Source organism: Musa acuminata, chromosome BXJ1-11 (assembly GCF_036884655.1).
Source record: "Musa acuminata AAA Group cultivar baxijiao chromosome BXJ1-11, Cavendish_Baxijiao_AAA, whole genome shotgun sequence".
NCBI lineage: Eukaryota > Viridiplantae > Streptophyta > Magnoliopsida > Zingiberales > Musaceae > Musa > Musa acuminata.
The window spans coordinates 4,530,097-4,544,669 of record NC_088337.1 but is presented as its reverse complement, the minus strand read 5'-3'; the positions used below and the strand labels follow the sequence as shown (position 1 = coordinate 4,544,669).

At 38.0% G+C, this 14,573-nt stretch overlaps 2 protein-coding genes across 2 annotated transcripts; both read right to left on the bottom strand.

Moving 5' to 3' along the window:
• Positions 1-70: 70 nt before the first annotated feature.
• LOC135596964 (uncharacterized) lies at positions 71-4,824 on the bottom strand. The gene is made up of 4 exons (XM_065089294.1): positions 4,524-4,824; positions 2,281-2,554; positions 1,543-1,776; positions 71-523 (listed from the first exon to the last, which is right to left on the bottom strand). Exons 2-4 carry the CDS (start codon positions 2,527-2,529, stop codon positions 326-328), a joined length of 681 nt encoding a protein of 226 aa, XP_064945366.1. The 5' UTR covers positions 2,530-2,554; positions 4,524-4,824; the 3' UTR covers positions 71-325.
• Positions 4,825-7,003: 2,179 nt separating this feature from the next.
• LOC135596563 (nuclear transcription factor Y subunit B-4-like) lies at positions 7,004-8,230 on the bottom strand. The gene has a single exon (XM_065088613.1). The coding sequence runs from the start codon at positions 7,663-7,665 to the stop codon at positions 7,165-7,167; it is 501 nt and encodes a 166-aa protein (XP_064944685.1). The 5' UTR covers positions 7,666-8,230; the 3' UTR covers positions 7,004-7,164.
• Between the last annotated feature and the right edge of the window lie 6,343 nt (positions 8,231-14,573).

The window sequence follows — 14,573 nt, the reverse complement described above, 5'->3', positions numbered from 1 at the left end:
TGCTCACAAAAACAAGAGCAGCAGTTTACTTATGTTATGCAAATATAAAACAAACTCATACATCATACAATTGATAAAAAGAAGGATTACTGTGCTTCCTATAGCCCTACAAACTGTGAGAAAACCCTTTTGGCCATTTCATTTCAACAAAGGCCGGGAAGGAATCCGAAGAACATGAGTATTTGAAGAAATAAGAACACTAGTTTCTTGGTTACACCGGCAACCCTCAGAGAGGTCATAAATAGACAGAATAGATTTAACGATTTTGTTTCCTGTGGCTCTCGAAGTACGTCGCCACCGGATAAGCCAGCTGTCTAGGCTTGTGTCACCATGTGGGTGTGGTAACGATTTCCCGTTCCAACCAATCCTCTCTTACTATCCCCTTCCGAGCAATTCTTTTATAGAACTTGTGCCATTTCTCCATGGAATGTGTCAAGCGTACGCTGGGCTTAGCCCCAAAAAGATACTTGATATAGTCTCTGGTGAGACGAGTCAGTTCCTCACCACCAATCATTAAGGTATACTGCAATATGAAACAAAAATTATCAGTGGATTTGTTCCTAGACTGAGTTATAAAGAAGGACATCCAAGCATTAATGCAGAAATCAATGGTCTTGATATTTAGGAGCCTCAAAATTATTTTGATGGTATAGAAATATACACCTTGCGATCTAGAGGAAAAATAATCCATTGCAAGTTTAACATGAATGGATATTCTTTTTGGTGGAGGTAAATTCATTTAATTTTCTGCAAAAACTGTTGATTTCGGTTAAAAGATAGCATGCACTAGGATTTTCATAAAGTGTAGGCAGAGTCTTGAATCAACTTATCTCGGGGCAGGTCCAATCAAATCAAAAGCAAGAGGAAAGAAGGGGAGTGGGAGGGGGGCATATTCTTGGGATATTTATCAGGTGCTACACTTCACTGAAATTTATTTAATCACTCATTTGACTGAAATTTATTTAATCACACTTGACTGAAAGTTATTTATCAGGGGAGCATATTTTAATCACTCATCCCAAGAAACGAGCCTCCATTTGACTAAAATTTATTTATCAGGTGCTACACTTGATTATCATTGTCTAATAACCATGGATATGTTTCTTGGGATCAGTGATTAATAAAGCCACCAAACCATGGATATGTTCAGGCTCTGATAGAGGCATATTCTTTAATCAAATTACCAAATCGAGTCTATTGCTTAACAATCAAAAGAATGGGATAGCAGTTGGGCATAAACAAGAAAAAAAAATTCTTTCCATATACTAAATCCACAGAACACATTGGAACTTGTCAGAAATTGAGAAGGCAGGTAGAGAAACAGCATGCATTAAAGAACATATATTAAGACTGTAATGGAGGCTTTTTACCTGTGTTCTCTGTTTGTTGTTAAATCCTAACAAAGACCAACAATATGCTCAAACTTTCAAAATTCGACAAATTGTAAGGTACATAATTAGCCCAATGATGCAAGATATAGAGAAAAAACAATGGGTAATTAGTCAGAAATTTGCAGAAATGAAGACAAGAAGAAAAGCTTACCAAAAATGCCACACCAACAACTGCCATAATCACTTGCAGGAATTCATCAAATTGTCCTGCAAAACCTTCATCTTCTGGACCACCCGAACCATCGCCACCACCCCCACGAGATATTCCATCACCTCCATTTCCATCAAATTGTCTTTGCCGTGCGTGCTCTCTCAACATATCCTGCACTGTTAGCTCTCTTCCAAAGCCTCCAATAGCTTTCTTCAGTGATTCCCATGAAAAAGGCTGCTCAGATTCAGAAACATTTACAAAATGCCAAAATTTAGCCAAAACACAAAGAGAACATATATCCAAACTAAAACTCACAGCTGATTGTGTAGCATACAATGGTAGTTTCTACTGACACAACAGTTTCAGAATGCAGAGATTTTAACATGGTCTGCAAACAAAAACTTCTGAGCTCATTGATTGTCTGCATGTTATGCACATGGTGACAAAATGAAATATAATTATGATCACTGGTTGACGAGAAAATTTAAAAAAAATGAATGCTTCTTCCACTATCCATATTATAAGCACTGAGTTGCAGCTCCAACTGTTACATGTCATGCTGGGCCAAGCACAACAGTGCTAAATGCCATGCTTAAATCTAACATTGTCACATCTGGCCCAGGCAGAGGCCATGCAGCATGGCCAGCGTGGCATAAGGCACATAGCTTGCCACCAAAGGCCAGCACATGCTTATAACTTCAGTACGAAAAATGAGAAAGCAACCATAAAAAGATGTACCTCATTTTCACTCTTGGAGTTACCCCTTTTCCCAGATGCATAAACTGGAGCACATCTTTCACTCTTTCGTGCACTATGAACCAATCTTGGACACACCTTGCATTGAGAGAACTCAATGGATGGAACAGCATATAAGCATGTAGAATTTGAGTATGAGGCCCAAGATAAAGAAGAGTTTCTTGCATTTGTCACAGTGGGCCCAATAAGGAAACCTCTATTAGACAAGGAAATTGATTGAACAGAATTCATCCTTATCCAGGTAACAAAGCAAGATCTGTAAAATTAACAAAAGTGGCATGCATAGTTACTGGCAGTAACATAATGACAACTTACATCAACTAGACAGATGATTTGATATAAAAGGGCAATGGCTTCAAGTGTAAAACACTGTAAACCCATAAAAATTTGCTAAAATCTATGACAGTCAGCTTAGAATAAAAGCCTGTTAAAAGATATAAAGCAAAATAGTAACAAACAACATTTAATATACATGAGTTGCAATAAAGAACCTCCCAATAACAATGCCAAATACCAAACATTGAATTCCCTTATGTTAATTATCGCTGAGGCAGCTAAGCCAAAAGCATGCCTTTATACTATAATACAAAGACCTACGCAACAGACTGTAATACTTTTAGTTTCTGCAATTTCCTATCGAACCAATCGGGTATGGTTGTCCGATACGAGATTTTTTACCCTGATCTTTTTTACTATGCAATGAATGAACCGAATATGACTTTGTGCTATTTGCAAACAAACAAGTATTTAAAAAGTAACAAGATATACAATAACAACAACAAAGCCGTAAGTCCCAACTATTCGGGGTCAGCTATATGGACTTTTTGCGGCCGTTGAGATCTGTAAAGAATCATATGTTTAGTTAAACTTAAAATATTTAAATCTTTATTTATAATTTCTATTAAAATCTTCTTAGGTCTTCCTCTGTCTTCCTCATATCACTAACATTAATCATTTCAGCTCTTCTAACTATCGCCTTCATAGGTATTCAAAACATTTGTTCAAACTATCTCAAACAATTCTCTCTCATCTTATCTTCTATCGAGGCGATATCTAGTTGTTCACAAATAAAAATATTTTTTCCTTATCTTTCCTAGTAACTCTGTACATCCATCTCAATATTCTTATCTCAACAATATAATTTTTTTTGTATATGTTGTTTCTTATTTGTCCAACACTCAAATTCATAAAGCATTGTCGGTTTAACAATTATCTTATAAAATTTTTCTTTTAATTTTAAAAATATTTGATGATTATACAAAATTTTGAACGACCCTCGTCATTTTAACCATTTTATTTTTACTCTATGAATAATATTTTCATTAATCTCTTCATCTTATTGAATAATTGATCCAAGTTACTTAAAATTTTTATTTAAAAGAACTTCTTGTCCATCCAATTTAACTATATTCTTATATCTATTCCTAATATTATCAAAATTGCATCTCATATATTCATTCTTAGTCCTACTTAATCTAAAACTTTTAATTTCTAAAGATTGCCTCCGTAACATAAATTTATAATTATTACTTAGACTCTCATCAACTAAGAAAATATCATCGCCGAATAACATAGGCTAGAGAGAGGTCTATTTTTGTAAAAGAAACAAGATAGAGCGGATGATAATTAGATCCTGTCAAAAAATGACAGTTCAAAAATATCTTAAGAAAGAAAAATACGGCCAATGCACTGGAGGCTGCTGCCAATGCTAATCGTTGAGATATTTGTCGAAAAAAGACAGACATGGCTGATAATATCCAAAAATAGTTAAGAAAAGTTAACGACCAGCCAGAATGGATTTTTGTAACAAGTTGTCAACAAATTGGATGCACATTCCAGTCAAATTATGTAGTTCAGTGAGATCTTTTGCATTCTATATTAGATGTGTTAGATTATTTGTTCCTACGAGATACAATCTGAATGCTAAAGCGCTAAAAACTTTAGAGGCCAATGTGTCATAGAAAAGTTGATTTTTTGCACTTCGATGATGGGTCCAAGTCATGAAACAGAGAGAAGGGAGGGAACTCGGAGGGGTAGCTCCGCCAAGCAGAAGCAAATAGCGGAGGTAGGAGGTTAGCGGCCGGCTGATACAACAAAGAGCCGGCGGGGGAAGTGGAGGAGGAGGGGCCAGAGTGACGGGGACACAAGTACTGGCACCGCCGAGAGGGAGAGAGGGGGAGGGAGGGAGGAAAAGAGAGAGATAGAGAAAAAAGAGGAGAAGGTACCTCCGTCGGCGAAAGGAGAGCCACCGCCGGAGGGCTGCCTAACGGAAGAAAGCGACCGCCTCCTTGCACATGCGCCAGGCACGGAGATCCGGCCACCTTTTGCACGGACAGGGAAGACGAAGATTGCGTGGCGAGGCTTCCTGCCGCCGTCAATGCTTTCGTACCTCAAGCAACCGCCATCAATCTCCTTCCCATCGGTATCTCCAGCCGATCAAACCTCCCCTGTCGGGCGGCTGACGCTCCGCTGTCTCCTTCCGTGGCGCTCGGCGTGGGAAGCAAGTCAGGAATCCTCTCGATCGCTCGGGTTGGAGCCGATGAACCCACTAATTAAACCGGGCTGGTTATTTATTGACTGTGATAGTTCGGCACGGGTCCATTTGTTTTGTCTGGTCCGGCTTGGTTCGGTTCTTTGGCAGATTTATTTCCAACCTCTTCCGGTTTGATCCGAGTATAAGTTCACTGTTTGGGCCGAATGAAAACCGTCCTTCCATCAATAATATATATATATATATATATATATATATATATATACTATTTTCTAAGCTCACCACATCAAACTCGGGTTTATCTCAATCCGGGCTAATCTTAAATCTCCTTATTTCTTCACATTTAACTTATTTACATATATATCATACGATAAATAATCAAATACTAATATCTACATGATATAATTAAGTAATTGAATGATTTTCTATCATGAAAAATAATACATAAAATCGACAGTAGGTTTAGAATGTTCAAACATTATTTTTCACATCCGATTATAACATGAACAAGAAATATATTCTATAGCACTAACTCGTCATCTATGTTCATGCTTAATGCTTAAGAGAGAGCGAAACAATATTGCTAATTGGTTAGTGACTTATGCTCGGGCCACAAAATCAATCATTTTCGGATAGCAAGTTGACCTTCCGAACTAGATTTTCTGTGATGGGAATAATCATGCAATTTTTTGTTCTACTTAGTAAATGTTACTTTTTAATTTTGGAAAAAGAATACAAGAAGGAGGAATTAAGAAATGCCTATTTCTTATGATCTCATTGGTCAAATATGGTGTGACTTCCTCTCATGCATAATAAGTAACTCAGTCCATCAAAAACAAGAGTGTCATCTCAATTGTGCTATTGGGTTGGCAAGATTTGCAATGCTCATTTTGATAGCTACATTCATGCATTTCTATTCTCATGTATGAAATACCAAACTTACTATCATAACACTTTTGTGTATGTGTGTTTTCACTCTCTTTATGATACAAAGCATTGCCAAATACATCAGATATGAGTAAAGATTCTCTGAATGTACACCAAAACATATAATCTAAAATTTCATGTAGAACTACAATTGGGGGATCATGCAAATCATCCATATCCAACTTCAACTAATAAGCTCCTAGTGATTTTAGATCCAAGGCCTCTCTTTCTCACTTCAAATGTGTAGATTCACTTGCACATTCTTCATACAAATTAGAAGAAACTGTAGCTCCCAACCAGTATTCTGTCACAGCATACTTTTTGTTTCATCCAGAAGTTAATTGCCTTCAATGGAGGGAGGACAAATTAATAAACCCATGTCAAATATCATGCAGCTCGAGACATCTTCCAAATACATATGTTTCGATGCAGCATAGTTATGAAATGAATTTGGCACAGCATGATGATGTACTGATGCTTTCAGATCATTCAATAGAAAGCTTGAGACAAAACCATAGTGGCACCTGCAGACCAGTACGACGCCATTACGACGTAAATCGATCCTAAAGCAGCTTTAGTTTAAGATCCATTGCACGCAGTGACCATTGTTCTTCACAAAACTGATTCTTATGGAGGGACAAATCATAATCTTATGCAGTTCTCCACAAAACTGGTAGCTCAGTCGAAATTTCTTGCTATGAAGCATAGGAATTAACCTTGAGATGGAGGATGTCTGTGTTGTTTTCTGGCTGGAACTCGAAGAAACATGAAAGCCAGTGCAACACCATGGGGAGCACCAAGCACACCCATAAAGTTGGAAGCACTACATCACAGGGTTTCGTGTGCTCGAATGCTGCTGCTTAAGCTGCAAGACACAACTGTGGTACCCCGGTCTTTGCTTTTACACTTTGTTCAAGAAAAGAAAAAGATAAGAAAGATCAGACTACTCCGAGATCGATGACCTAGAATCATGTAAGATTTTGATTAGTAGATGGTGCTTCTATCACCTTAATACAAGCATGACAATGATCTTATGTTGGATTTAGGGGGTGCATAGATTGACCAGGAATCCAAAGAGGACAGAGTCAATTAAAGAGCCTAAATATCAAACAGTGACTTGGTTGGTTATATATGAAGTTCTCAAAGAAAATATTTTTGGCAGTTTAAACTCTAGATTCAGATATCACCAGTAGGATTAAGTTTCTCTCAACTGTAACCATCATCCATGCATTGCAGGCACTTGAGATGAATGAATACTTTTAGAGAAAATGTAGTAGGAGACAACTGTAAGGATCGAAGCGATTGCTGCCTTGTCTCAAGAAAATGTGTTCCAATATCAAATATCACGAATCAAGAAGGTACAGAAGTTTATAGCCAACAGTTGATGCAAGCAAAACAAGCACGCAAGGTAAATGAGGTTGTACCAGAGCAAGGCACACAAGATAATCTTAGAAACCCCTTGATGCAGAAGGTTTACTCCTTTCCGAGGAGTCAAACATGAAGTGAGCACCGGCGGAGGGTTGATCTCGAGCATCGGAGCTGCTGCTTGCCTTGGTGCTGTGGCCGCCACCACCGGCAGATCGATCACCTTCCATCTCGCGGTACTTCTGCAAGTACCTTTTCATGGGCTCGACATAGTCGTCGAACCCCAACGTGTTGAGTGCCCAGCAGATGTCGTCGCCGTTCACGGTCTTGCGCTTCTCCTTGTGGCACTTGTCGGAGGCCTCGCCGGTGACGAAGCTAATGAACTCCGACACGCACTCCTGCATCGTCTCCTTGGCCTCCTTGGAGATCTTGGCGTTCTGGGGCAGGATCTGCTTCATGATCCTCCCCACGTTGGCGATGGGCAGCAGCCGGTCTTGCTCCTTCACTCCGCCGTCGCCTGAAGCCGCGCCAGCGTAGTTATGGTGGCCATCTGACTCCATGCTGCTTCCCAGGTTATCAGCCATGTCCACAGTAGTCAAACTTGCTCAAACCGTCCTATGGAATCTAAGACTTTGCGCACTCTCTCTCCCATATAGGTTGAAATCCACATGTACGTATGAGCATACGTATGTAGGAAAAGTCTCCTTGAGATAAGCCCAGTACTCGTGTTGTCTTCTCGGTAGGAACATGCCCTTACACAGCCCTCGATTAATGTTGGGTGTCACACACAGTGAGTTCAGCAGTACCATGGCCGACCAGGGGAGTTCTCAGAGACTCATTTCGTGGCTCGGTGAGGTCTTCCTGCATCCTTGGGTTTTGGTGAAGACACATGAAGGAGCCTCTCACATGCCATTGCCCAAATTGCTGTCCTTACTCTGCAGGCAATGGTGGATGCATAGCCAATGGATTCAACCCCACCAAGCTTTATCATGAAAGGCCAGAATGGTCCCCTACCTTCCCCACCCTCATCTTTGATTCACTCAAAGCTTTGATAATTGTACTGCACCGATCTGTCACGTGTGTTTGTGGCTGCTGTAACTCCAAACTCCCCAGAGAGATTCTTCAACCTGCAGTCTCAACTCCTCATGAACTGATCATCATATGTTTTCTCTAGCATGCATGCCTCCAGAACCCATCTCCTTGTCCGCAACAGCCACCACCACCACCACCACCACCACCACCATGATCCCGCAGAGAGCGTGAAGAAGAAGGTCACAAGGATATGGACATGGAGACCTTAAAAAAGGAGAGGCACCAAAGTTGAGTCAAACCACCCACAGATGGTGATGGGGTTTATGATTGCTATCTTATGTGTGGGAGTGGTAGGTTAATGTCCCTTTCATGAATGTTTCTTGATGACACATTCTGTGTTATTCTTGCGCAAGAAAGCGACCAACTTTGCTGCAAGATCCAAATTTGTCCCCAGTTGTCCATTTCATGAGTCCCTCATGCATCACATGTGTTGGATATCCACTTGTAGATCAGCCTTTGCTTTTCTGATATCAGATTACATTTTAGGATACAGAAGTCGAATCTGTCATCACAAAATTTCCTAGCATCAGAGCTTCCATTTGCCCAAAACTGGAGCCAATCAAGATCAACAACTACCCCCATGTACTGAGCTGAGACACCACAGATGGACCACATAACTCATATAATAAAACTGCTGAGGAATTCATGGAAAACATATTAATTCATATTTTTGCACTATTCAGTGCCATGAAAAGTAGAATACCTTAATTTTCCATTAAGATGGCTTACACAAGAAAACATTTGCTGCATTCACTCAAACTTATAGGAAGGGTTTCTCTCTGTCATTAAGCTGACCCTTTTTTTTTTTTGAGGAAAAAACATGCCACATTGTGTTTCTTTTTTGGTGCTACAAAGACTTGGCAGTCACCATGATTTCTAGATAATTTCTAAAAGAGACATTGGAACAAGAGAAACTTTGCAGCAGTTAAATCATCTACTGCCTAAATCATTAAGTTGTTTGTCTGTCTTTCCTCATTCCAAACTCACTACTGTTCATCCACATGGACCTGAAGGATCCTCACTCTTTTGAAGGGCAAACAAAGAATTGTCTTATGATCATTACATACTTCTCATTGGCAGTGACATGGGTTTTTGGTATTGTAGTTGCTTTACATTTATGTCTACACACTCATATGCTTCATGTGTATTGCTGCTCACTCTTTCATCAAAACCTCCATTTAAATTGATGACTGACTACATATGCATATTTGCAATGGAAATGATCTGTTCTTAGTGCTTTAAGATTCTTAAAGGACTTCCATACAAATGATTTTGAGCAATTTGACAATGTTGATGTATCCTGGAATGAAGATCCAAGAACAACTTATCATTGTAAATGTTCTCATATCAGACTTGTCCTTTCTATGAGAAACAGACATCCAAACTAAGATTCTCCAGAACAAAAATTCCACAAACCTTATTATTGCTTACACGTATTATCTTCTGTCAAACATGTCAGAAATCCAATTAAGAGTATATGGTTGGGAGGAATACGTTCATATCTTATTCAACAACTTGCTGTAATGCCATCCATCATCTTTAATGTTCTTGGTGGGTTTCAACAATGCCCTCTTCACATGCTCGAGTGTGACTATTCTCCACCAAGGAGATATGGACATGGTCACCAATGAAACTTCATAGTTAATTCACATTCCTCGGTTGCGGAGCCAGCGTCTCCGGCAAACTGCAAGGTGACACTTGCCAATGCGGAGAAGCTAGCCAATCACTGGAACTGGAGTTCAATTAGCCACATGCATGGAAAGCCTCTATTTGCTGTGTCTCAATGATCGACACAAAGCAAGTTGAAAATTCCTAATAAAGACACACATATTGGGTTCTCAAGATCAGTTTCTTTATACTTACATCTGCTTTCGAGTCCTCACATCACATGTCCAATCTTTTGTAATTTGAATGAGCACACAGACATGAGAGGAATTGGAGTCTTTTGAGTGCTCAATAGATTCCACTTGAGATCTAGAAGCTGAATCCTTTTTTCACAGGCAAGCTGTGTGATGTCTCAGAAACAACAATTGGATTGTGGAAGGGCCAAATTTTGCTGGCTATGATTAGGCTTGACAGGAGTTTGTCTTGGTGAAGAGACAAGTTGAATCAAAGTTGGATATTTTTGCACTGTTTTAGTTCAATTATTTTATGTTCCACCACAATCAATTGCCTCTTCTACCTCCTTGCTTTGCTAAAACTCCATGTATAGTTGCTTTAGTTTGAGTGGATAGAGTAGTTTCTCTTGCAACCACAGCATACCTTTCTTGAAGCTCAGTAGCTCATGCTGCACTGCTACCATATCAGGTCAGGTTTGAGTTCGAGCAAAGAACAAAAAGAAAGAAAGAGAAAGAGAAGATGATAGTAGATGATCTTTATTTCTTTGTAGATCCTTGTGTTTACTCAGATGATTATTTTTTGTTTCTAGATGATGATATCAAGTTTAGTTTCTTTAATTAGGGGTAACTATCGATTGAGTTTTGGATGGATTTTAGTAGAAAACTTGACACTTAATTCGGGTTTAAGCGAAATTTAGGTAATTGACATACGCGAAAGTTACAAATATCCTATCATTGTCACTCCTAACCTCAATACTATCTATGAGTAGGAAATCCTTACAATTCACTAAGTATCGATAATGACGCTAAATTTGAGAGCTTTTGTAGAAATTAAAATATAAAAATAATAATAATAAATCAAGATAAATAAATATCTAAATAAGTAATAATAAAAATAAGAAAGAGATATAAATCTTTATAATGAATGGATTTTTATCACTCTTGAACTCTCAAAATAGAATCTTATTATCATTATTACAAGACTCTTCAGAACTCAATACTAAACTCTCTCTCTCTCTCTCTCTCTCTCTCTCTCTCTCACTCTCTCTCTCTCTATATATATATATATATATATATATATATATATATATATATATATATATATATATATATATATATATAATCTTATTGTGATTATCACTGATGAAAACTCTCAAGACACAACACTGGTTTGGCAGAAATGGCTGCAGCTGCATTTACTTTGAACTGAACCAAAGCAGGCCTCTGCCACCAGCAAGGAGAAGTCAGTGCTCTGTAAGTTTCAGGATGCCTTTCTTAATACCTTGAAGATGAGGCTTCTGCCTATCCATAGCTTAGCACAAGGACAAGGCCCAGCTTTCTGTCACCACAGTATCTTCTATTGCCCATCATCCATGGAGCTCTCTCCTTAGAGTACAACAACCCAGTCTTTCACATAAACACTTGGTACTAAAGTGGATGAAAAACAAATTATCCTACACGATTTACTTATAGTCTATAATCAAAATTGGGATGGATAAAGGTAGAACAATAGGCATCCGATTCCAATTTGTGATGCATTGGAGTACCCGATTAATTAGCCGAATTGGTGCTTGAATACCCTATTATTCATTGTCATTCCTAATCTCCAAAGTCTTTGTTGTATTTCCTCCCAGCAAAACTTGTTCATGAATCATTAATATTTTTCCTAGTTTTGATGGAAACCCAAATTTCCAATTCCGAGAGAGATAGATTTGAGCAAGTTTCCTATCAAGAAGACCAGAAGATCAAAGTCTCGATCTCATCATTGCAAATGATTTAGATATATATGCTGCGTTCATCAAATCAGGCAACCAAAATAAGATGGAAGTCATATGTAATGTTAATAAACTCAAACATAAGCACAACTGAAACAAAAATGATTAGAATTCTAAAAAAAAATAAAAAATCCCCTCTAATTTTTCAAATATGTCATCCAATATAATTGACATTATTATTTCTCTATCATACTGCAAGAGCTTTTTCCTTGATCTTTTTTCCAGTTATCCATGAATTTTGCTGTGATTAGATCTATTTTTTGCCTACTCAACCTTTTTTTTTTTGTTGCTGGGATTAATATATTGTCAACTTTTTAGGCTTTAAAAATATTTTATAAAATCACAATATTTCTACATTTCATAAAAGTATATTTTCCATTTTCGCATTAAGTATGAGTGAGAACAAGTCACAAACTATTTGAAGTTATTTATGCTTTGCCTAGATTTCATACATATTATATCTTAGCTGCACACACCATCATCCAGCATGTGGATATTATATTTTTCATATATTATATGGATATTAACATCCAAAGATTTTGTAGGATGATAGTTTACAGATTCATGAAAAATATAGGAGTGATTTGATTTCTACTGCAGTCACTTGAATCACTTCAAACACTTCTTTGCAGCAGCAACAACAACAACTAAGATTCCTCACTCACTAACAAGCTTTTGCTTTAAATCCTCACCCCAAATCTCTTTCTGCAATATTTTTTTATCATGATACATGACAATACTAAATGCACATAGGAAACTTGCAATGATTTGATGTCTTATCAATAGGAGACTAGGAGTCATGTGGAGAACAGGAGTTCATGAAGATCCTGCGCCGGAGATCCTGGAACGCATTTAAGAATCAAGATGCAGATCTTGGACACTTGGTTTGGAAGATCAAAACTCTGTGGTAGCATTAGTGAAGATACAGATAGAGGTCAGAATGGCTTCTTTCATCTATCCTAACATGTAGAGGCTACATAGAGTGCTTGGTCTACCTATCTAGGGAGACACTCCTTGCTCTACTTTGCCAGGGTTTGGCAATTCTCTACTCAAAAGGTCAAATTGCTTGGTTAGATTTAGTAATAGGGCATATGAGATGTAGATGGACTTCAAACTGCAGCAGAATCTGATGTGGTCCTCAAATCTTTCCTCTCCTTTAGACTTCATGATCTCTTTATTGTTTCTGCAATGCTGTTTTATGGTGGTGGAAACATTTGAGAAGCAGTAATAAGACATCCATCATGAGAGAACTCTTCAAGCCATCTGATCAGTAAACATTCTTGCATCACAGCACCAAATCCTTCACCTATCATTCTTTGCCTGTGGAGAGCTTGAGAGAATTCTGTACTCAACTCTGGACTGCAGTGGTGTTAGGAACCCATAACAAATGACTGTTTCCTGAGACATGCTGAGGGTGAGGTCTGAAAGGAACAGCCTTTGCAAATTATGTATATTTGTACCTTCTTATAGCAAGCATCTCATGACATATAAAGAATTGATGTCAAGGAAAAGAGTATGGTTCCTTCATTGTCATATGTAGAGGATATGCTTGGCAGTCACCATCTTTCTTGAATTTAGACTCTTTCTCTCTCTCTCTCTCAACTTTAATTTTCTGAAATTGTGACTATTTGGCCATTCTTTAATTCGGTTGGTAGTAATCTACGTGGAACATCTCTGTCAGAATAAGATTAACAAAGATGTACCTTTGAAGACATCAGCATCAACCTGACAAAACTCATTGCAACATAGATCAATGAATGATACCAAAAAAATTTCTTTGCTGTCCTCCTGTTGTCATCTACTGAATTTTTTTTCCTTCTCGAGTATCATGTGATTTTTCATTTGAGAATTACCAAATTAATTCAACTACAACCGGCCTCTTTCCGCGGCTCTTCTTCGTTGGCTCTTCGTCGGTGGTAAAATTAAAAAAATTTAGTGTACGAGGTTTTTGTCAATGCAGGATTATACATAAATGAAGAAGAAGAAGAAGACAACCACCTTATTTTATATATTCATCTTTTAGTTTTTATCCAAGTTTAGTTGATACAAACAGGGAGGATTAGGACACTGACATATTTCTATGGAGTACTGCTATTAGTGTGCTGTTTTCTGCTCTGTCCAACCTGCTGTTTTATTGTTGGTGAATTTGATATGGCTCTCATCTACTCCTAAATCATTTCTAATCTATCCAAGTTAATTAGCAGTTGATTGATAAGATTATGAAGCTTTGTTACTTGGAAGCAGTAGTTATCATCATCTTTGAAAAGTGCTATGCCTTTCCTGTCCAATAGCCATTAGCACTTTAAATTAGAGGCCAAGTTGTGTATCCAATATAGCCGACATCTCCCTCCAACATGCAGATTTTATGACTGTAATCAAACAGAAGTTTAGAGTTCACGAATGGCTACTGCAATTTAATTCGCTATAGGTTTAATTACTAATTGCTGGCTTGGACAGCTCAAAGGGGAATGAATGAGAGACTGACTAAATCTACATTAGATATTAAAGCTAACCAAGGAAATCTTCATATCAGATACTAAATTCTCAGCTTTTGTACTGTTTCTACAGTTTGATCTGTATCCGATTGCCTTTGGGAAGATAAGACTGGCAATGAGGAATGGGATCTTCGCATGTTTTTCATGGAACAGTATCATATGACATTGACACATCCTTAGAAGGACTATCAGAAAGACACAAAGTGCAGAGGAAAAAGTCAGTCGATGACTGTCCAATTTATTCGATTCGTATTAGTTTCATACCCTTCTATCTCATATTTTCAACATGATG

Excerpts from the sequence above, each read along its gene's own strand:
- LOC135596964 (XM_065089294.1), bottom strand. The coding sequence starts at position 2,529 with ATGAATTCTGTTCAATCAATTTCCTTGTCTAATAGAGGTTTCCTTATT. Across the intron at positions 1,777-2,280 it reads ACTCCAAGAGTGAAAATGAG|CCTTTTTCATGGGAATCACT; the intron begins GTACATCTTTTT and ends GAATCTGAGCAG. Across the intron at positions 524-1,542 it reads TTGTTGGTGTGGCATTTTTG|TATACCTTAATGATTGGTGG; the intron begins GTAAGCTTTTCT and ends TTCATATTGCAG.
- LOC135596563 (XM_065088613.1), bottom strand. The coding sequence starts at position 7,665 with ATGGCTGATAACCTGGGAAGCAGCATGGAGTCAGATGGCCACCATAAC.